The following is a 22,058-nucleotide window of genomic DNA, read 5'->3' on the forward strand; positions in this document are numbered from 1 at the left end:
GAAGCCCTTAATCACAAGAAATCTCAAAGGGCTGCACAGACTACATACAACTAAAACAGGTCTCTAATTAGTGGTTTTTAAGTGTTGCGTGGCCTTTTTGAAACGCAAACCCCACGAAACGAGAGATTACTGTATTTAAATTTATACTTGGCTTCTTTCAATACCAAAAGATACTTGATATACAATTAAGTGCAAACATGAGAAAAATACTTCACATCAAAATATTGGAAATAAACATCTTGGTTCACAATTTTTTTTTTTTAGCATTGCTGTAAATTGACAGACTACAAGATGCAATACCCAACTAGCCTAGATTACTCTAATTCTGTGCAATAACACCCCCCCTGTATTAAACTATTAGAAGGCACTGTAATAGTAAATGGTCTGGATTTATGTAGCGCTTTTCAGGTCAATGAAGACTTCGCAAAACGCTTCACAATGTGCTGCACACTTACCCATTCACACACACTCACACACCAATAGCGGCCGTGCAGCCATGCAAGGCGCCAACCTGCTTATCGGGGGCATTAGGGATTCAGTGTCTTGCCCAAGGACACTTCGACATATTGTCTAATGAGAATGAAAACCAGTGCCAAGAGCTCAGTATAGCAGCAAGATGACAGACAAACATGGTGGCTAATTCTAGAATGTGATTCCACTGTGTAAACTGTAAAGGAAATACAAATTTTGTGACCTTTGATTTTTTTTTCCTACATAAAATTTTATATTAGTATGTATGACAATGAACGTATTTACCAAGTAATCATTTAATGTTTTTTTTCTTTAATGAAAGATTGTTTTAATATGAAGAAGCACTTAATATTACACACTTTTCCTTTTGATTTGTAAAATCTTTTTACCGGCAACTTCGAAGGATTTATTTCCATTGAGTTTGTCCCTTTAGGATTTCCATTCTCGAGAAGTCCCGGATGTTTACGTTCTGCTTCCGGAGCGACATGCCGTGAATACAGTAACATGGCGCGACAGTTTGTTCGAAGCAACAGTGTATAATTAATTCTTTTTTACGGTTGTTTTGCAATATTTATTGTTGTCGGTGATAAGCTACTGTGTATTAACTTAATAAATTACCTCTCGGTAAATGTTCTTTTTTGGTCAGCGAGCTGACTTAAGCTATTACAAGTCAGCTAGCACATGCCTTTATATTATTTCTTCTTATTTTGTAAAGCGAATTAAACAAATATCCTTAACTTGGTTAAAATGTTTACGCCACCGAAGGAGGCAAAACCTAGCCTCGTTGACAAAGCGTTGAGAATGAGGAGGGAAGAACAAGCTCGTCAGTCGGTCCTCGCCTGGGCCGTTCTAAACTCATCTTTGGCTGGCATGCTTTACACAGAAATGTAAGTAATGTGCACCAACGTTTGTTTGCATTCGATCCTTTTTAGTGATATTTTCCCTATCAAACAACCTATACTGTCAAATACGCTCACACGCACGGGGTAAAATAAAAACAACAAAGAGAAATAAATTAAATTAAGATTAGAAAGATAAGATGGCCCAAGACCTTTAAGGCATTTGAAAAATACTAAAATTACCTTTTAATCGAACCTGAAATGCACGTGAAGCAAATGCAGTGATTTTTAATCTGGTTTAACGCGATCAAACACCATCAATTGTGTATTTTGGATTCACATTTTCTTGGTCTCTCTCGCACAAAGCCCCAGTCATTTGTCCACGCTGGCTGAAAAGAGTGACATTTTTTTCGATGGAGGAGCTGTCATGATTCATTTATCGTGCGCCAGTGTTTCTGTGGCTGGGTTAAAACACGGATCGTTCCTCTGCGAGGCTCGGCGCAGACACACACGCTTACACGAAGCAGAGGAGGAGGGGCGCTACCGTAAAGACCCTCAACAACACGGCACACAACTGAAAATGTCTAAATTTCAGGTTAAAATGCGTTTTAAAAAAAAATTATCATTATTATTTGTATTATTTGGCCGTGCACTCGCGTTCCACTGGTTAACCCCTCACGTGCCAGCAGTGGCACGCGTGTCATAGGTAGCTGAACCTGTTCTGTAGATTTGAGGATTTCCTTTTCAATGACATCAACATGAAGTTCCTGAAATAGTGAGCTTCTTGGTCTTGTTTTTAGAATGCTTACATGCACCCTGAGTACAGGGCATGGTTGGCATCTGTGAGGAGGTTATATTGTAATAATCTGCCTTTTCTTCTTTTTGATTTATTTTCCCTTCATGTTTCCTTTTGTTTCTTTTTTTCCCAAGCTTTGTCTTCTCTTTTAGCATTATTCCTCATTTTCACGTTTTTTAAAGGCTTTTAAGAGGCAAGAGAGCCGCCTCTTTAGTGAGCCTAGCTGAAAGAGGCGCTTCTCGAAGAAGTGGCCATTTCCAACCCTAAAAGCTTATTTGAGGGAAAGGAGCGACCTATTGAAGGCAGTTACCTGCTAAATTCTGCAAACTTGTAGCACAACACAGATGACGGGCAAAAAGTGCAAGATTAGTTAAATGTATGGTAACAGTCCTATAACCGTGTTTCTTTTTTTCCTGGCTATTTCGGCTCCACCTAGCACCTTTCTGCCCTCCATCGTACCTGACTCATATCATTCGCGCTGTTCTATGTTAATTTTATGCCAATGGTGCCACCAGGGGGTGGACACGGCCTTCCTATAAATTTGTGGGCCACCCCTCTTGCCAGTGTATCGTTAGATTGTTGTAGCATCGGTTATGCATTTCATCCCAAATACACACCCAGGCAATACGTAATGATAGTGATGATACGAGTGTATGTTGCACATGCGATATAGCCTGGTAATCTGTTGATCCCTGTTGGAAAGTTATTATATTTGTTTATTCAGTAATAATTATTTTTGTGTCAAAATAATAATGTGTTGGGAAATATCCAGTTAAGATATGATTGACTCTGTACTTGCATTTAATTTTATCTGCCACCACCCAGTATTTATTTTGTTAAATGTACAGTTAATATATTCCTAACACAATGAAACAGAATTGTTGTAGAACTCAAAATGTTGACTGGAACCATGAGTAACATCAAATATTCCACAATACACCAAGTTATATCAGTAGTTGTGTCCCTAAATCTTTTTGTTAGTTTTTTTCCCCCTGACTTTCTTACTTCAATAATCTGAAATGATGGCTTTTATTTCTAGTGTGCCATCACAAGATTTTAAGTGACCCTTTCTGGCCACCCATATAAAAAGTTTCTGGAGGCACCACTGTCTACCGCTACTGAAAAGAAAAATGGTTGTGGCCATGTTCCCTAAAAATTTAGCACGGGTTTGAGCGTTTATACGAAGTTTCTGAGCACAAACAATGGAGAGCAACATCAATTCCAAGTGTGGCAACTAAATCATTATCAAACATGTCCAACACCTGAATAAAATTACATTTTGCTGAGTTTCCGGCAATGCAAATTATTTGTTCACATTTTAATGAATTGACTTCATCCTAGAATAAAAGAAAACAATGAGCACAAGTGTGAAAACATTCTCCAACCAATCCAAAAAAACAATATGAGGGCTCTTTGAACCTAGTTTGGCAATGTTAACACATACCTAATAGATAAAATAGTAAATTTTAAATCTTCTAAGGACAGCTCAAACTACGCAACCCACCCTTAAGTAATGTTTTACTTCTTAGTTTGCATCAGTTGTCGTGTTAGGCATCATATGTCCTACTTTGTAGTCTTAAATGCTGCCACAGGTCAACATGTGGAAAATATGAGTGGAAGTGGCTAAAATTATATTGATATCAATCTTATTTTTCAACTGAAGGTTAAAATCCCACACGCCAGGACATGTTTTTCATGGAAGTCCTCCATCTTTGACCGCAATATTTGCCGAGCAAGGAATGCGTCAATGACTCGATGCCAGTTTTGCAGTTATAAACACAGTGTGTGCGCGACTGCCATTTTGACAGTTTGGTCAAGTGTCTATTTTAAAGCGGTTTACACATCGACATGGGGTTAACCCTGGGAGCTTGCCGCACGCATTGGCTCATCTGCTGCATGTCCTATCACTATTTTTTACTATTCAATTTGTCATTGGTTATGAGATAATCAAAGGTTGGACTAAACATTGATATTGATAATTTGTTCAATTTAGGTCTGGCAATCTGTTTCGTGAATATTACAACATCGACTACTGGCCCATTTGGTACATTGGTGAGTCTTTTATCATTACTGCCCTGTTTTGCGTTTGTGAACATTGAGATTAAATTGTTCTTTTTTTTCCGCAGAACTGGCACTGGCCTTACTTTTTACCTTCAACGCCGTTTTAGATTTCTGGAAATATTTTAAGTATACAATGGCTCCATCCACCATTGCTGCATCCCCGCAACAATATCGACTCCTGGGTCTGAGAAACACAAGTGAGTCTGGAATTCTCTTAACTGATGTTCGAGAAGAGCCTTCTGGTACAAACTATTAATATTTCCTTGCTTATTCTCATACAGATATTCAGGCTTCTGCTCCCCAGAAGCCAGAAAAAATGGAAACCCCCGTCCCGCTAGAGTCTTCCCCTTTGCAAGGTCAAAGCGTGCTGAGTTTCAGCCCGTCACGTTCATCACCAGCCAGCGTTAAGTTTTCTCCGAGCTGTGTGACGGGCTACAGTCCATCTCTTAGCAATACTACTCCAAATAGTGCTGCTTATTCGCCCTCTGTGGTGTATGGGAAGGTAAATTATTTCGATCAGGGGTTTCAAACTCGTGGTCCGAGGGCCATTTGAGGCCCACGTAATGATAGTTTTAGGGCCCCGCCTAAATATGAAAGTTTAACCTCAGTGCGACCCACACAGATTTCATATGGATGCCGTGATAATTAGTTAGGGAGGGTCCAAAATTGGAAACAAGTCACTTATAAATGCAACCACAATTACAGTGCTTGCGGCCTAAAAACAAAAACATTAGTTCGCACAAAGCAAATTCTGTCTGAGGTATGTTTTAAATTTCGTCTTTAAATGTCACTGTACTTGGCTAGTTGCTCCCTTTGACAGACAGACAGACAGACAGGGACAAAGAAAGTTGTAGAGGGAGGCAGACACCGACAGAGAGAGACACATCATGAGACGCAGACAGAAATGGACAGATACACAGTGAGCGGGACACGAAGACAGACTAAAATGGACAGACATACAGAAAAAGGGGGGCAAAAAGAGATTCAGACAAAAAAAGACATAAATGAACTGACAGAGACTAAGAGAATAATGGAGAAAGAGGAAAGGACTGAGAGAGATGGAGAAAAAGAGGGAAAGGGACACAGAGAGACACTTGGAGAGAGACTGACAGACACTTGGAGAGAGACTGGCACCTGACCCTGGGTCAATGAAGTTTGACATTCCTGCTTTAGATTATGGAAAAATTACTGGACCTTAGATATGGTTCTTTTTTTCCTCTATAGATGATGGGCTACAATCCATCATCCGGCTCTCCGTCATCACCAAGCCACATTGGGACACTGGACAACTCAGTATTGAGAGCTCGCTACCGTACGTCACCTTCCCTTTTTAACTCACCTGGAAGTAAGGAGGATTACATGGAGGATCAGAAGAGCCTTGAAATATTTCTGCGCACAGAGGAGGAGAAGAGTCACCGTAGTCAGCTTGGTAGAGTAATTCTTTAAATTGCACTTTTTTTATCATGTGTGGTCAATTTCCAAATGTATTAATCCCTCCACCAGGCAGTCCAGAAACCATCTCCCCGAGTCACAGTCCGACATTTTGGAATTATAACCGCACAATGGGCGACTACGCTCAAAGTCTGAGGAAATTTCTGTATCAGCCCGCCTGCCGCTCACAGGTACAATCGGCCCACAAGGATGAAACCGATCCGGGTTCCAAACAGGCTGCAGAAGAGGTCAGTGAAATTAGTAAATGTGATTGTTTTAGTTTGTCAGAGTGTCTTTAAAAATATCAAATTGAATTATTTGATTTAGGTGTGGGCGAGGATCACAACCAGCCGCCCTGTTGTGGACCGTATAGACTGCTGGACGGCAAAGCTTAGAAATGTATGAATCAAATTGCTCACAATAAATCCTGTTTGAATCCGGATTGCAATCAAATGTTTTTTGTGCTTACACAGTGGATTAGTGACACCATCTTGGTCCCACTGGTCAAAGAGATGGACTTTGTAAACACTCAGCTCAGAAGGATGGGCTGTCCTGAGCTTCAGATAGGAGGTACGTAAACAAGTCCAGAAAATTGTACAAAGTAACAACATTAATCAACCGGTAATTGAGGGCAGTAATACTTCTAAATGCTAAATGTCATTCATTTAAATGAGGAATTTCAGAAATATGGACTGCAGGCCAGATCAGCCCTACCAAGGGATAGAATCCGTCCCGTGAGCGCAAGGAAAACAAAGCGCATCATGTCAAAAATCATGACCTGCAATATACAGTAAAACTCGGATAAGTCGGACTCGCATAAGTCGGATTCTCGGATAAGTCGGACAAATTGCGTGGAACGTTTGTTCTCTAGGCTTTTCTGTAGTATTACACCTCGCATAAGTCGGATTTTATAAGTCGGATCCTCGCCTAAGTCGGATGGATTTTTCCGTACAATTGACCCTTTTTAATGGTTTTCGCCTCTGATAAGTCGGATCGGTATCAGGTCGCCTAGGACATCTCCCAAATGCTCTAAATTTCAGCCTCCAGTGGCAGTAAGCGATGGAATTTTCCGGGAAGATTTTCACTCCTCACAGATTTTCCGGGAAGATTTCTTGATGTGACGTGGCGTTCCGTGATTGGCAGAGGCTATTCATCAAACTCCTCCTCAGTGTTGAATGATAGCACTCTCAATCACAGCACGCGGTCATAGAACAAAGCCTCGTAATCATAATCCCATTGTTTCTTATTACAGTAGTGCTAGCATTCAAATTGAATTTGTGTGAATTTCTTTGGACTTCCTTGCGGTCTGTGCGGTCTACGGTGTGGCGATGGCCTCAAGTTCTAAAACCAAAGGCAGGAGTCTCAAGACTAGAACGTATGAAGAAAAGCTCGCTATCATTGAATTCAAAGAAAAGAATCAGCACATGAAGCAAAAAGACATCGCGGCGAAGTTTGGAATGAGCCCTCAAACTTTGAGCGACATTCTGAAAAGCAAGTATGCACTTTTCTAAGAGTTAAATTTCTTCTTAGTTCGAAATTTTGCGACCTCGGATAAGTCGGATCCTCGGATAAGTCGGATGAAAATGACCGGTCCATCTGGATCCGACTTATCCGAGGTTTACTGTACATTTGTCCACTGGATGTCACAAAAGTGTTCACACCATCAGTTCCTAGGATTTAAGTCAAGTCACATTTATTTGTATAGCCCTTAATCACAACATGTTTCAAAGGACTGCGCAGGTTACAATTAAACCATCCTTTATCTTAACAACAGAGTCTTGAAATAGTTTTTTAAAATGATAAATTTTACTTTAATTTTACGTTTTGGCACTCAGGAGACTATGCTTCTGAAAAGATTGGTATATGTTGTGGCACTTTTCTGGAGCAAAAATAACCTCTAGGAATTAAGGAATTAGAAAGGAAAAATAAAGCTGAAAATAGTATCCCAGAAGAATGACCCGATGGCGTCACTTAAAGTACTTTTCACTACTCTTTGTCCCTTGCACTGCTTTTTGTAAATTGTTGCATCTTTGCGGTACTTTTTTATATTAGTACTTTTTGTGTATTTTCATAATTTTCAGTTTTTATACTTTTTGAACTACTTTTATAATAACATTTTTACATTACAGTTTTTTATTCCTACTTAACAGTAAATAGTATACATTTCCCTGATTTTCAGTTTTTTTTTTTTTCAAAAACTTTGTAATTTTCAGCACTTTCATACTTTACAGCGATGGTCGGCAATGTTTTTTGTACCACAGGCCGGTTTAATGTCTGACAATTTTCTCAGCCCAGCCCAATAAAAAAATTAGTAACGATAACAATGATAATAACAAGATAAAAAAGGTCAGACAAGGTGATATTGTGAGTAAAGATAGTGTGATAATGAGATAAAATCTGATGTGTTTTCCTATGTCATCGACGACACTCTCATTGCCACAATCTGGATTTGTTTCCAGTTGTATCTAATGTTGAGCAAAAGAGGGCAGCGGTATTTGCAAACTAATCAACTGTTGCTTGAATACTGAAATTTACCACGGTAAAACCTCACCAACTTGGAGGGTTTTTTTGGGGGTAAAAAAAAAAACAATGCGCATGTACATTGATAAATTAGGCATAAGCGAAAAGTAAGGGCAATTTTGGCCTTGTGGTTGCCGACCATTACTTTACAGTACTTTTTGAAAATGCTTTCAACTTTTGAGTACCATTTCATACTCTTTAGTACTTTTTCATACTTCTCAGTATTTTTAACACTTTTTTACAATCCATTTGTTTTGGTACTTTTTTGTACTTTGTCATACTTGATGGCTCATTTATACTTTAAAGCACTTTCTACCTTTTTTACATTTCAGTTTTTATTATTTTTTTTTCAGTATTTTTTTTATGTTTGACTTTCTCTTAATACTTGTTCTTACTCTACATGAGAGTTTGTACTTTTCCCTGTACCTTATGGCACTTTTTTCATACTTTTTAACGCTTTCTCTTTTTTTTATTTAAAACGTTTTTGTATTTTTTTTTTATCATTACTTTTTTCACCTTTTTTAATGTGTGTGTTCTACCACTTGGCCCCCGAGCAAAAATGATTTTGACACCCCAGATTTAAATGCGAACCTAGTGAATGCTCTTCCCCCTGATATTCGATCTGAAACCTTAGTGGAAATGTTTATATCTAACCCTAAAACACAGTTCTCTTCTATAGCATATGGATAACCTATATTTTATGTTGACAATATCTGTGTATTATTTCTTATCGCAACATCCATTGCAGACTGGTCATCCTGAGAGGGGGATTACCTCATGTGCTGTCCCTTCTCATGGTTTCTTCATTTTTCTCATATTGAGGTTTTTGAGTTTTTCCTTGCCCTCATGTAGAATAGAAGAAAAAGAAGAAGAAGAATGTTAGGTTTGAAGAATGTCATGTAGGTTTTCGATCAGGGAATGGTCTAATAATAGCCTGTGGTTTGCAATAATCTGTGGTCTGTGCAGCCATTTGACACTCTTTGTGATTAAGGGCTATACAGTACAAATAAATGGCTTGACTTGACGTGAGTACTGAACGAGCGTTTCAGAAAATTGATGATTTAAATGGTTCTCTTTCCTTCCACCAGAGGCCAGCATAAGCAGCCTTAAACAGGCTGCCATGATGAAGGCATCGTCTATTCCTACTTTGAACTCAATGGTCCAGTATCTCGACATTACTCCCAATCAAGAATATCTGGTAGATCGCATAAAAGGTTAGCGTCTACGTGTGAGAAGAATTGCCTCAATGCGAGTCAACTTTTTCTCATGTTTTACGTTTTTTGAAATTTACAGAGCTTGCTCACAGCGGCTGCATGAGCTCCTATCGGTGGAATCGAGGAGGTGATCTGAAGAACCGGAAGTGGGACACTGACCTTCCCACTGATAGTGGAGTGAGTATAGACATTTTGGAGATTGAGGGGTCATTGGCTCTGGAGCAGCCAAATCACAGAAAAGTTAATGAGCTGACATTTTTTTTAAGTTACTCTGCTTCTCAAATATATGTATAATTTTTTACTGCATGGCCGAGAAATTGTCTTAGTTTATTGAAATTTTGTGAATATTTTCGCTGTATATTGTTTACAAAAGCTCTCCGGTTTCCAGTGCATAGATAAACTAAAACATTAGAAGTAGGCTAACATATTTTTCTGCTTTACCTTCTCACCTGTCGATGGCAGATCCTCATGCACATATTTTGCACCTATTTGGACTCCAGACTTCCTCCTCACCCCAAATATCCGGATGGAAAAACGTTCACTTCACAGCACTTTAGTCACATCCCAGACAAACCAGGTGAGTGCAAATACACATTAGCACGCCATACTTTATAACTTTTGCATCGGCTATTCAGGGTTCCTGCAGATCCCTGATAAGTCTTAAGACATTAAGGCATTGAATTAATTATTCTTAAAATAAAGCCTTAATCAGCATTAACATGTCTTAAATCCCATCTTTGAAAGTCCTAAAAATATGAAGACATTAATAAGATTTATATATGTTTAAACTACAAAGATTTAGTATAAAAGTCATTTTCCGTGCATCATGATAAAAATGCTTCATGAATGTAGCAGAGGAGTTCTTTAGAATTAGTAGTCATCTGCTGGTTTTGACTGAGGATCTATGATGTACTGTACAACCCTTTTATTTATTCTTGAGAAAGTATAAAACTAAAGAGTGCTTCCTTTTTTCTGATGGAAAATTTTCAGCTAGACCAAAATGTGATTAAAAATAATGTAAATACACATTTGTTTAAAATTCCTTCTAATTCATGTGGTGTGTTTTTTGTTTTGTTAATTTCAATTGTGGGTTTTTTTGTCAAATTGGTCAGAAATTTGATTTCAAAAGCAATTAAAAACATGTTGAAAAGTCTTGACTTTAACTTGCCTTTCGCTGTAGGAACCCTTGTATTACTTGTTTGTATTTTTGTTTCAATTTCAGATGTGACCAAGGAGAACCTCATCTGCATCCACCAGAGTTGCACTACACCGCCTCACTACCAACTCATCTATCAGGGACATATATTCAGTCTGCCCAAGGTGATGCAACACATCTAGTCAAAATTGTATACATTTAGGGCTTCAACTTACGACTAGTCATCGACAAATAAAACAATAAGTCAAACAATATGATAATGATATATATTTTTTTAATTTTAACATGAAGTTGATTTAATTATGTGGTAGATAAAGATAAACACAAGAACAATTGGTTCAATAAAAAAAACTCATTTTATTAAACGAACTGGGGATTCAGACAAACATTGAATTAAAATGCACTGTCCAAAACCAATTGGTAGCAGTGTCGGTCAGTAGAGACCTAAATCCATGAATAAACCTATCAATTTTTAGGAACAGGCAAAAAAAAATAAAGTAAGGTTTTTTTTTTATCCGTGTGAACCAAGAATGGATTATTTGCAGCAGGAGAACAGTAAATAAAACAAAAATGTGCATCTTGTTGAAGTCCATACAGTGGTCAACTGCAAAGTCTAACAAAAAGAACTTATAAGATTTGAAAAAGTTTGAAATCAAATGGTTTTTAAAATGCCGTTTGTCATTTTTAATGTCTTAACTGATGTTTGTTCGTCAAACTGCATGCATTGGATTTACAATAAATGTATTGGGCATAGCCTGGCATAATGCTCAAGCTCTCTTTTATAGGAAATTATAAGTGTTTTAAATATACGATGCATGTAATCAAAACAGTATTGGCTTGAACGTTACTTGTATCTTACCGAGGCCACTCAGATTCTGTTTCGTTCCACTGTCCACATGCTCTTTACATGTTCCTGCATAACCGAGCTTCTGCCAAGATACACAAGGTCTGCAAACGTTGCACGTAGTATTATTATTATTGACTGTTTCCAGCCTAAAATGCTCGCAAACCTTAGAAGGACAGACGCTGCCCTACATACAAACGAGATACGTTCGGGAAGATGAGCTTCAACAGTTGGGCGACTTCTTCCTCTGTGGTAACAAGTGGCCAAAAAAAGTGATCCAAACATTTTCCCAACAGCATCAAGCTTCCATATTCCACTTTCATTTCAAATGAAACGTCTCGCATCTTCTTTACACTTTACACCAACCATATTGAATCAATGCACAAGATATTAAACAATAAAAATGTCCGTTCTTAGCGCGCTGGAGATGCAGTATAGAATGTTTACACATGAACTTGGAAGAGGAAGAAGATTCCTTCTTCGGGGTGGATGCTGGGTGACCTCTCACAGCGCCACACACGCCGGGAGCACTACAAGGAGCACTACAGTGCTGTCCTGTACTCTGAAAGGTGCACACAATACAAAATGTAACACAGCAATATCCGGATATTTTTCGACATCCCGAAAAAAATATTCATATCTAACGTTTTTCGTAAGTCAAATGATCATAAGTCGGGGAGCGTCTCTACACATGTTTGTTGTTGACACATTAATTTCTGTATGTTCATGTTATCGCTCGAGACAAAGACACGGAGACTCGGAAGAGATTATATTCATGTAATGGTGGCCTGGATAGCGATGGGCGCCACCAGGCAATACTAGCCCAAGACACACCACAGGAAATGGTGCCCCTCCTGCTCTAATGGTTAAGGGATCCAACCAACCAACCAAAGATGCCTCACTCTGTTGGCAAAACGTATCTGGCATAGATAGTCGACTATAGAATTAATTGTTGACTATTTTTATTATGTACTTTTAGCTCTTTTACGATATTAATGTCTTGACCCCTTAACGTTTCAACAGCTTGCCGTCAAAACTTTTGATTAACAAATTCGTGTCTGTACGTTGTCACAGAAATACATCATGCATATGATTGCAAAGCTTAAACTCTTGGGATGCAAGACATGTCATTTCAAAATATACTCACCACAGAAACATCATGATCAGTCTGAAACAAGATACCTAAAAACTATACAATAGGATAGCTTACCCAAAAGCACTGGGAACTTGTACTTATGACATGATTCCCCGCAAGTATGTTTTGGCTACATCAACAAAAGTTAAGTGAATCCAACATTGTAAAATATTTAGTACAAAACACACGATATAGCAGACTGATATAAAAAAAACGCCTTATAGGCATTCCTGCATTGTTAGACTATCTTCGTTGTTTTTCTCTTTTTGGCTCCATCTCTCCCCTTTTAAAAATCTGAGTATTTTCAATACTTCCGTTAGCCCCTGACATTTTGATTGACACCACTATTGGCCAAATGTGGCCAACTGCAAGCTCTTTTCACGGGCTCCAGCCTGTTACAACCTATGAGAGCCTGTATTGAGAAAAAAGAAAACTCTTTAGCAAGGTCTAAGAATTGGCCAAAGTAAAATAAACAAATACAAAGTTTATAGACTGTTAGTTTGTTGTCTCCAAATTGTCACTTTTGGAAAAGCCTAGAAAAATGTATAAAATACAATGTTTAGTTTTCAGATTGTGATTAAATTTGACAAGGTACTCGGTAAGGCTTCAAGCTATTGCCATAGCGGTTTTCCAGCTATGATGTCCATGGTACACTCTTTAGCAGGCATTTGATTGCAAAAAAAAAAATCCAGGTGAGAATTCTGAGAGTAAAGAAACACTCATAAGTTATGTTTTTCTGTTGCAGGGAAGGAATAACTTGTTTCATACAATCCTAATGTTCCTGTACGTCATTAAGACCAAAGAATCAGGAATGCTCGGGTGAGTTATTTTCTTTTCTTCTTAGCTACAGAAAATTGTGGAAGAATTTGTATTAAAGTTTTATTATTCGTTTTTAGGAGAGTCAACCTTGGCCTTTCTGGTGTGAATATTTTATGGATTTTTGACGACTGACTGGACAAAGTTCCCCATTTATAACTTCCATGTGGATTGTTTCCTAATCTCCAAAATAGACTTATTTTTCAGTACTTTTGTTGCAGCAGCTCTGAAGCGGAACTCTGACAGAAACTTTATACTCAAATCAAAATGTGATGAATAAGAATGATCATTGTTTTAAGGTCTGACAATTCTGTCAAAAAAATAATTTGAGAAAGAACAGAACAAAACTTGTTCATTTTAAGGCCTTGGTTTTGTTGAATGTAGAAATATACATAGTGGGCTTGTGGCTCTCTGGGGTGTCTGCTTTGTATTTGATAGTATACTTTTAAGGAGAACATGAATGGTATTGTTTCAGTTACCTTTTTATTTTTCTTGGTTTGAAATGTGTTTTATCGCTTTTTGTACACCGTAGACTTGAATAAACACAACTATTTTTGCGCAACGTTTACTTGTGGCCGCCTGATGTCGCTGTTTTTGCATGCATGTTTTGACCTTGGTCCTTGTTTGATGCAATGCAGATGCGCAGCGTGAGATTTGTAATGTGATTCAATGCGGTGCCCTCAATCTCAACGACCTGGTAAAAGCTGCTATGTGATTCAATAGACTAGTGATTAATAGTATAACACATTGTACATAACATTTTACATGACTTGATGTATTTTCGCCTAATCAAGTACACTCTAAGGCAGGAGACACTTGACGTGGGCCCGCGGTCACCAGGTATCCCCCCACCCCATAGGTCACCTGAGTATTCCCTGGACCAGTTGCTGCAAATAGCTCACCATCTGTTGGTCATTGTGATTTTTAAGGAAATTGGATTTTTTTTTTACTGCTGTGACAAATCTTTGACAGGATCATTGCAATAAACACATGTTCAATATTTCAATATATTTTTAAATGTCTTAATGTAAATAATTCAGTGCCCTTTTACAAGACCTTTATTAGATGATGGAGCCTATTTTCAAGTCAAGTCAAGTCATTTTTATTTGTATAGCCCTTAATCACAATAAGTCTCAAAGGGCTTCACAGATTAGTACACTATGTTACACAGACTATTTTTCAGCCGACAAGAAGAGTAGGTTATTATTCATATGCAATGGAGTAGAAGTGAGTTTTAAGTTTAGATTTAAACATTTCCACTGAGGTTGCAGATCGGATCTCAGGGGGAAGAGCATTCCACAGCACCGGTGCCCGGATGGAGAACGCTCTCGAACCAGCAGAACACTTCTTTGCTCTCGGGATCACCAGAAGACCGGCACTCTCAGATCGTAGGCTTCGGACCGGGACATAGGGGCAGATCAGATCTGAAAGATAAGAGGGAGCAAGTCCATGTATGATTTTGTACAATACTAAGAGAACCTTGAAGTCACATCTTTGGCTAACTGGGAGCCAGTGCAAGTTAGCCAAAATCGGTGTTATGTGATCGTACTTTTTTGTCCTAGTTAAAAGCCTCGCTGCGGCATTTTGTACTAGCTGAAGAGACTTGATTCTGGACTTCGGGAGACCAGAGAGTAGTGCATTACAGTAATCGAGACGGGAGGTAACAAATGCATGAATTATAGTTTCCGCATCAGACTGAGACAATATTGAACGGATTTTGGCAATGTTACGAAGATGGAAGAAAGCGGTTCTAGTAATTTTCTTTACATGCATCTCAAAGGTTAGATCAGGGTCAAATATGACACCTAAATTTTTAACTGAGTCACTCTGTGTGATGTGACATTTGTCAATGTTCACAGCAGTTTTTGAGAATAAGTCACGGCATTTAGATGGACCAATGACTAACATTTCGGTCTTTTCAGAGTTAAGACGCAAGAAATTGAGTGACATCCACTCTTTTATCTCAGTGAGGCAGGCCTCTAAATTTCCACAGTTTAGTGTGGAAGATTCCTCCAACGGAAGATAGAGTTGAGTGTCGTCTGCGTAGCAGTGGAAGCTGATATTGTACTTGCGAATAATGTCACCTAATGGAAGCATGTAAATGTTGAAAAGAAGGGGGCCAAGCACTGAACCCTGCGGAACACCGCAGGTAACATTAAAGGGCTCAGATGTCATTTCACCATATTTAACACAGTGCGTCCTATCTGAGAGGTAGGATCTGAACCACGAGAGGACTGTTCCTGAGAGACCAATCCATTTTTCCAACCGTTCTAGTAGGATATTGTGGTGCACTGTGTCAAAAGCAGCACTAAGATCCAGCAGCAGCAAAAGTGATGAAGCGCCAGAATCCATTGACATTAGGAGATCATTTGTTACCTTGATCAGAACTGTCTCAGTAGAGTGGTTAGCCCTGAATCCTGATTGCATGGATTCAAAAAGGTTATTCTCGGATATGAAAGCATTCAGCTGCTGTGCCACTACTTTTTCGAGTACTTTAGAGAGGAAAGGTAGGTTTGACACAGGTCTGTAATTACTTAATATTTCTGGATCAAGGTTGGGTCGTTTCAGTGTGGGTTTAATAACGGCGGACTTAAAAGCTGCTGGAACTACACCTGAGGAGAGTGATATGTTTATAATATTTAGAACTGAAGGTCCAAGGACGCCAAAAAGACTTTTAATAAGTGAACCTGGGAGCGGGTCGAACTGGCAAGTTGTCGGTTTGGCCGCATTTATTTCTAGCCATTTCAACCTATTAATATTAACAGTAATAACAATAAATGCTGCATTACATGCATCAAATCATAATATATGAAATTGGCATGGGACAGTCAAACAACAATATAAAATTAACAATTTTCTGGGCAACAAGTTTTTTTAGTTTGAAAAATTTTATTGACACTTGTAACAGCAAATAAACAATGTGAGGTTTGAACAGTTTTTCTCAACACTTTTAACAGCAATTAAACATATTCACAATTTCATTATATCATTTTCTAACAATATGAGGTTTGAACAATTTTTGTCGACACTTTTAACCGCAGTTAACCAATGTGTAAAGGGCAATACTGTGCAGGGGCACAGCTCTGTCTTCTCAAGTGGGATTTCTTTTGTTTGATTTAGAAACACAAGAATGTCACACTTTACAAAATCACAGGGCCCTTATGGCTATTGTGCAGGAGCGAGCAACAGTGAGTCCTGTGCGGGGGCTTGCGTTTGGCGAGCCTATAACAAGGGATCGGATTTTTTCCTTCCCAGGCAACAAGTTCTGCAGAATTGCATGGAAAAAGCAAAACATAAAAGGAATTATGGCGTGTTTAACGAAACACAAGTGGGAAATCCTTAAGTATGTTTTACATTACACGTGTCAAACTCGAGACCTCCCTCCATAGCATTTGATGTGGCCCGCGAGACAATGCCGAGAGAAGTGCAAGAGAAAATGAGTCGATCGAACAACTGCAGTTTTAAAAAATGTTCACTGGATGTTGCTAAAGCCAGGCATCACTCCAAACCACCCACTAGCTGTTCCGCCTACCCTGAATCAACCAGTGAACATTAAATAATCCCATCTCAGTATTATTTTACTTGAAGTAAAAGTCACGGATGCGCTGTTTAAAGCAATATGAAAAATACCAAAATAAAAAAAATATCACCCGAATGCCTTTGCAGAAGTTTAAAGAAATACTTTTAAATATGTAAATCAATCGTTTAAATTGACGTTTGTAGGCTATTTTTGTCACTTTTCCTGAGTTAAATAAACTAGTGGGATTATTTCAAATGTTTTGCGTTTTTCTTCACAAACGCACAGTCGATAAACAGTCCAAGAGATTAAATTTTAGTGAAGGAAAAAATATTGAGGAACCCCTCAATAATCATTTTATAATCTAATCTTACATCCTTGAATCATATTTTAAATGTGAGCCTCTGAAAAAAAGCCTAGCCCTCCAGCTAGGGCACACCTCATGCCATTCATTTAATAATCTGCCTCAACCCCCAATTGAGAATTTTTTTTTCTACCTTGTGGCCCAAGAGTTAAAATGAATTCGACATCCATGTTATACATCATTTTTTTATATGGGGATTAGATATACAATTTTTCAACGATCAAAGAAAGGTTGAAACAAGTTTTAAAGCGTGGTTACATTTTTGATCTAAAAATATTTCTGAACAAAGAAATGTGGTGGTGTGCGTATCTGAAGCCGTAGTCCAAACACACAGGAAAAACTCCAAAGACCAGAATGCCTTTCGCGCCTGAGCTTCTTCCATTCACATCCCGTTCGCCTCCACAGAAAGGGACTTGCTGAAAACTGAACCGATGTCAGTGCAGGTTGTGGCACTGAAAATGGCAGAGGTCGAGCTCAAAGACATCGGGAAAGAACTCCCGGCTAACTCTCCAGCTTCTCCAACTTCGGAATCAATCATGGCGAGAAACTTACCGCGCGAGGCTGGCTCCTCCGCCGCGGTGTCGCCGACCGCGGAGACCTCCGTCAAAGCCGGGGAAGGAAGCCTGGGCTTGCTGGCCAACAAACTGCCGCAGGCTTCGGCTATGAAGCGAGCGGACCCGCAGCAGAACGGCAGCGAGGCGTTCGTCAACCGGGATGGCACTGTGGCCGAAGCGCCGCGAATGAAGAAGGTAAGCCGACTTCGGCTTTTCTTTCCTCTGTTGTCTCCTTTCCTCCCAAGCGCACGCCGCGCGGTCTGTGGCCAAGCTAACTATGCTAATGGATGAGCAGACTAATTCGGCGGTGTAAAGTACAGAAAACTGTTCTTGTTTGACCTCTCTGATTCCATCATTAAATTTGATCCCCTTTTGTGTTAGGGTAAAATAGCGTTGGAGTCTTATTTGTAGTCCCAACATGTGTTACATCTCTTTAAGTTTTTTATTAACACTAGGGAGTGTTTCTAACAAACGTACCACGTAACAAAAAAAACTATACGGGCTACGACATAACATACCTGTCTACCTCGGCCAATTCCTCCTTCATTGATTGCAACTCCCCTTATAAAGCGATAACAAACCTTACCTTCACAACGCGTCACCTATTTACTCGTGACAAAACAGGCTGCAGAATAGTTGTCTCTAACCGTTTTCAAGCCGAGTACTAATTTTTGTTATGAGCACAAAGGGCACTCCACTCAGTTTGCTAGGCATGTGTACATAAGTAAATTTGTTGTTTCTACGTTATTACAAGGTTCTTATTTAAATGCATGTAGGATTAAATCGACTCAGCCAAGTACTTAAAAATATTTTGCCAGGAAATCACAATTATCCAGCACCGGTGAGCTATGTTAAGAACAAGTCCGTGGGCACCTCAGCTGTTGAACACCTCTGCTGTAGAATAACAACAAAGATAGTTTGTGTCAACCAGTTTAATTCATTTACCAAATAAAAAAATCATAAATAATTCTTTCAACATCTTCCTATGTTATTTCCCCACTTGCAGTAAGTCAAGTCATGTTTATTTGTATAGCCCTTAATCACAAAGAGTCTCAAATGGCTGCACAGATCAAAGACTATTGCAATATGCAGACTATCATGACACCATCCCCTGTTCTAAAACCTACATGAGGGCCAATAATACACATATATTGTGAACATAAAATATAGGTTATTCATATGCTATAGAATAGAAGTGTCTTAAGTTTGGATTTAAACATTTCCACTGAGGTTGCAGATTGAATCTCAGGGGGAAGAGCATTCCACAGCACCGGGCCCTGAATGGAGAACGCTCTCGAACCTGTGGATCTCTTTTTGGCCCTTGGCATCACTAGTAGACCAGCATTTTCAGAGCGAATGCTCCGGACCGGAACATGGGGGGAAATTAAATCTGAAAAATGTTAGGGAGCAAGTCCTTTCATGATTTGGTATACTACCAACAGAACCTTGAAATTACATTTTAAACTAACAGGGAGCCAATGCAGGTTAGCTAAAATCAGGGTAATGAGATCAAATTTTCTTGTCTGAGTTAAAAGCCTCGCTGCATCATTTTGTACCAGCTGAAGGCTCTTGATTTTGGACTTTGGGGGACCGGAGGGTAATGCATTACAATAATCGAGACTGAAGGTAACAAACGCATGAATTATAATCTCCGCATCCGACTGAGACAGCATAGGGCGAATTTTACCAATGTTGCGAAGATCGAAAAAAGCTGTTGTAGTAATATTCTTAACTTATGTTTGAAAGTACGGATTTGGGTCAAATAAGACACCTACATTTTTGACTGAGTAACTCTGGGTGATATTACATTTGACAATGTTCAGAGCAGTTTTGAGAACAAGTCACGGAATTTGGATGGACCAATAACTAACATTTCGGTCTTTTCAGAGTTAAGGCGTAAGAAGTTGAGTGACGTAAAGCGCTTTTGGAGGTCTTCATTGACTTGAAAATTGCTATATAAATGCAGACCATTTATTTCAGTGAGGCAGGCCTCCAAATTTCCACAGTTTAGTGTGGCAGATTCCTCCATCGGAAGATATAGTTGAGTGTCATCTGCGTAGCAATCAAAACTGATATTATACTTGTGATTAATATCACCCAATGGAAGCATGTAAATGCTGAAAAGAAGGGGGCCAAGTACCGAACCCTGCGGAACACCACAGATAACACGAAAGGGCTCAGATGTCATTTCACCATACTTAACACTGTGCGTCCTATCTGAGAGGTAGGATCTGAATCATAAGAGGACTGTTCCTGAGAGACCACTCCATTTTTCCAACCGTTCTACTAAGATATTATGGTCCACAGTGCCAAAGGCAGCACTAAGGTCCAGCAGCAGCAAGAGTGATGAAGCGCCGGAGTCCATTGCCATTAAAAGATCATTGGTTACCTTAATCAGGGCTGCCTCAGTAGAGTGGTTAGCCCTGAATCCTGATTGCATAAATTCAAAAAGATTGTCCTTGGATATAAAATCATTCAGCTGCTGTTTCATGACTTTTTCAAGTACTTTAGAAAGAAATGGTAGGTTTGACACAGGTATATAATTACATAAGCTTTTAGATCACGGTTGGGTCGTTTCAGAGTAGGTTTAATAACGGTGGACTTAAAAGCCACTGGAAAATAGGCTGATTTTTGCAGAGACAAGAGCTGTTTTATACTTTAACAAGTTGTCACACCAGGTTTGACGGAAAACCTCAAGCTTGGTAGCGCGCCATTTTCTTTCAGATTTCCTACAGTCTTGTTTAAGCGATCTAGTTTCATCAGTAAACCAAGGCTTGCGTCTTTTAGGTCCTGATTTTAGCTGTGGCGGCGCTACGGAATCCAGGAGCTGAGAATCAATGCCAGTGCTTATATTGTGTCCGCTAAATTCTTTAGTTTTTTTAATACAACATTTAGTCAGCACCTCAATTGTAACTAAATAATGATCAGAAATAACGGTAGTACACTGTAACACCGTCACGTTTGAGGTTGGAACTCCTCGAGTCAGAAGTCTAGCGTGCTTCCATCTTTACGAGTCGGCAAATCAATCAGTTGATTAAAACCAAATGTATCAATTAGAGACCGAAACACATCCGTAAGTGAACTGAGTGGGGAGTTCATATGAATGTTAAAGTCCCCCATAGTTATTAATATGTATGCACAGGTTACTAGGTCAGACAACAGTTCAGCAAATTCATCCAAGAAAACTTAGTACGGTCCTGGTGCGCGATAAATAGTTACTACATAAATTGACATTAAAGAGGACCGCATGACATGAGCCTCAAACGCCTTGTATCTATTAGAATATAGAATAGAATATACCTTTATTGTCATTGTTACAAAATGGGTAAACATATTGTGACAACGAAATTGGGCATGACACTCCAGTTCACACATTCACAGTGAGGTAAAAAACCCAAGAAGATAAAGGAACGGAGAAGATAAGGTTATAAAACAAGGAGGATAAGGTAATAGTTATAATTTACACAAAATTTACACAAGAAATGTCGGCATGTAGGATGTACGGGGAATAAGTTTGAGTATTTTTTTCAGAAATTAGCGCAACACCGCCACCCCTCTTCAAAAAGCGTGCTACATGAAAGCTCACGTAGTCTTGAGGAGAAGCCTCATTTAACAGTAAAAACTCATCTGGTCTCAACCAAGTTTCACACAGACCAATCAGGTTAAGTTTGTGATCACAAATAAGATTATCAAAAAGTAGAGCTTTAGGAGCAAGCGATATAATATTTAGAAGACCAAATTTTAGCTCTGCTGAATCTTTGAACTTAGCTGAAGTCTTTGTAGAAATCGTCACAAGATGTCGCCGTTCGGGCATCTTGGGTCTCAGGCGTCGCTTGACAGGCCAGATCGATGAAGAAATATTGGGGGAATTGGGCGCAATTCCATCATCTTCATGTCTTTCTCTGCCGCTTCGCCGATGTAGCTCCCTTAGCTTAGCACCATGGCCCGAGTGACAGCCCCGCTTTTGTTTGCGATCCCTACGCCGTCTCCGCCGCTTCGTGAGTTGGCCACCCACGGAGATCCGGCAACCCTTTTTATGTCTTGCGGGAATTTACAAAAGTTCTTCCCGACTACAGGTATTATGGGCCACGGATGTGTCCAGAAAAGAAAGCAAAAGAGACAAGAGAACGGTAATAAATAGAAAATTAGCTGAAGACCTGTGAGCCGCTGCGTCCTTGTCGCTTATTTAAGAAAATAAATCCCATACAAAAGTTGCTGTGTGGCGTACACAATTTGAATTGATAAAAAAAAAATACGGGAAAACAAAATGTCATTTATGTTAATACATTCTACGTTTAGGGTGCAAAGTGAAAGTGCCGTATATAGGAGGCAAAATCAAT

General features: G+C 39.2%; 2 protein-coding genes across 3 annotated transcripts in view; both read left to right on the forward strand.

The window, feature by feature from the left end:
- The first annotated feature begins 928 nt into the window (after positions 1-928).
- On the forward strand, positions 929-14,289 carry tmem209 (transmembrane protein 209). 2 transcript variants are annotated; one of them, XR_015852074.1, is made up of 15 exons: positions 929-1,358; positions 4,100-4,158; positions 4,233-4,364; positions 4,449-4,669; positions 5,392-5,596; positions 5,671-5,846; positions 5,926-5,997; positions 6,072-6,168; positions 9,207-9,332; positions 9,412-9,509; positions 9,795-9,909; positions 10,555-10,652; positions 11,750-11,901; positions 13,213-13,286; positions 13,364-14,289. XR_015852074.1 is itself a non-coding variant. In XM_088348110.1 (14 exons), the coding sequence occupies exons 1-14, from the start codon at positions 1,219-1,221 to the stop codon at positions 13,416-13,418; spliced, it is 1,668 nt and encodes a 555-aa protein (XP_088204236.1). In that variant the 5' UTR covers positions 929-1,218; the 3' UTR covers positions 13,419-14,289. The 2 variants fall into 2 exon arrangements, 1 of the variants encoding a protein (XP_088204236.1); XM_088348110.1 differs by lacking the exon at positions 11,750-11,901.
- A 3,233-nt stretch (positions 14,290-17,522) lies between these two features.
- ahcyl2b (adenosylhomocysteinase like 2b) overlaps positions 17,523-22,058 on the forward strand; it is a 65,428-nt gene continuing 60,892 nt past the window's right edge. Inside the window, exon 1 of the mRNA XM_088346710.1 lies at positions 17,523-17,913. Within this exon, the coding sequence (XP_088202836.1) occupies positions 17,596-17,913 (318 nt within the window). The 5' untranslated portion in view covers positions 17,523-17,595. The remainder of the gene's footprint in view (positions 17,914-22,058) is intronic.

This window comes from Urocampus carinirostris, chromosome 11 (assembly GCF_059441175.1).
Source record: "Urocampus carinirostris isolate Australia breed hairy pipefish chromosome 11, RoL_Ucar_1.0, whole genome shotgun sequence".
In the NCBI taxonomy this organism is placed as follows: Eukaryota; Metazoa; Chordata; class Actinopteri; order Syngnathiformes; family Syngnathidae; genus Urocampus; species Urocampus carinirostris.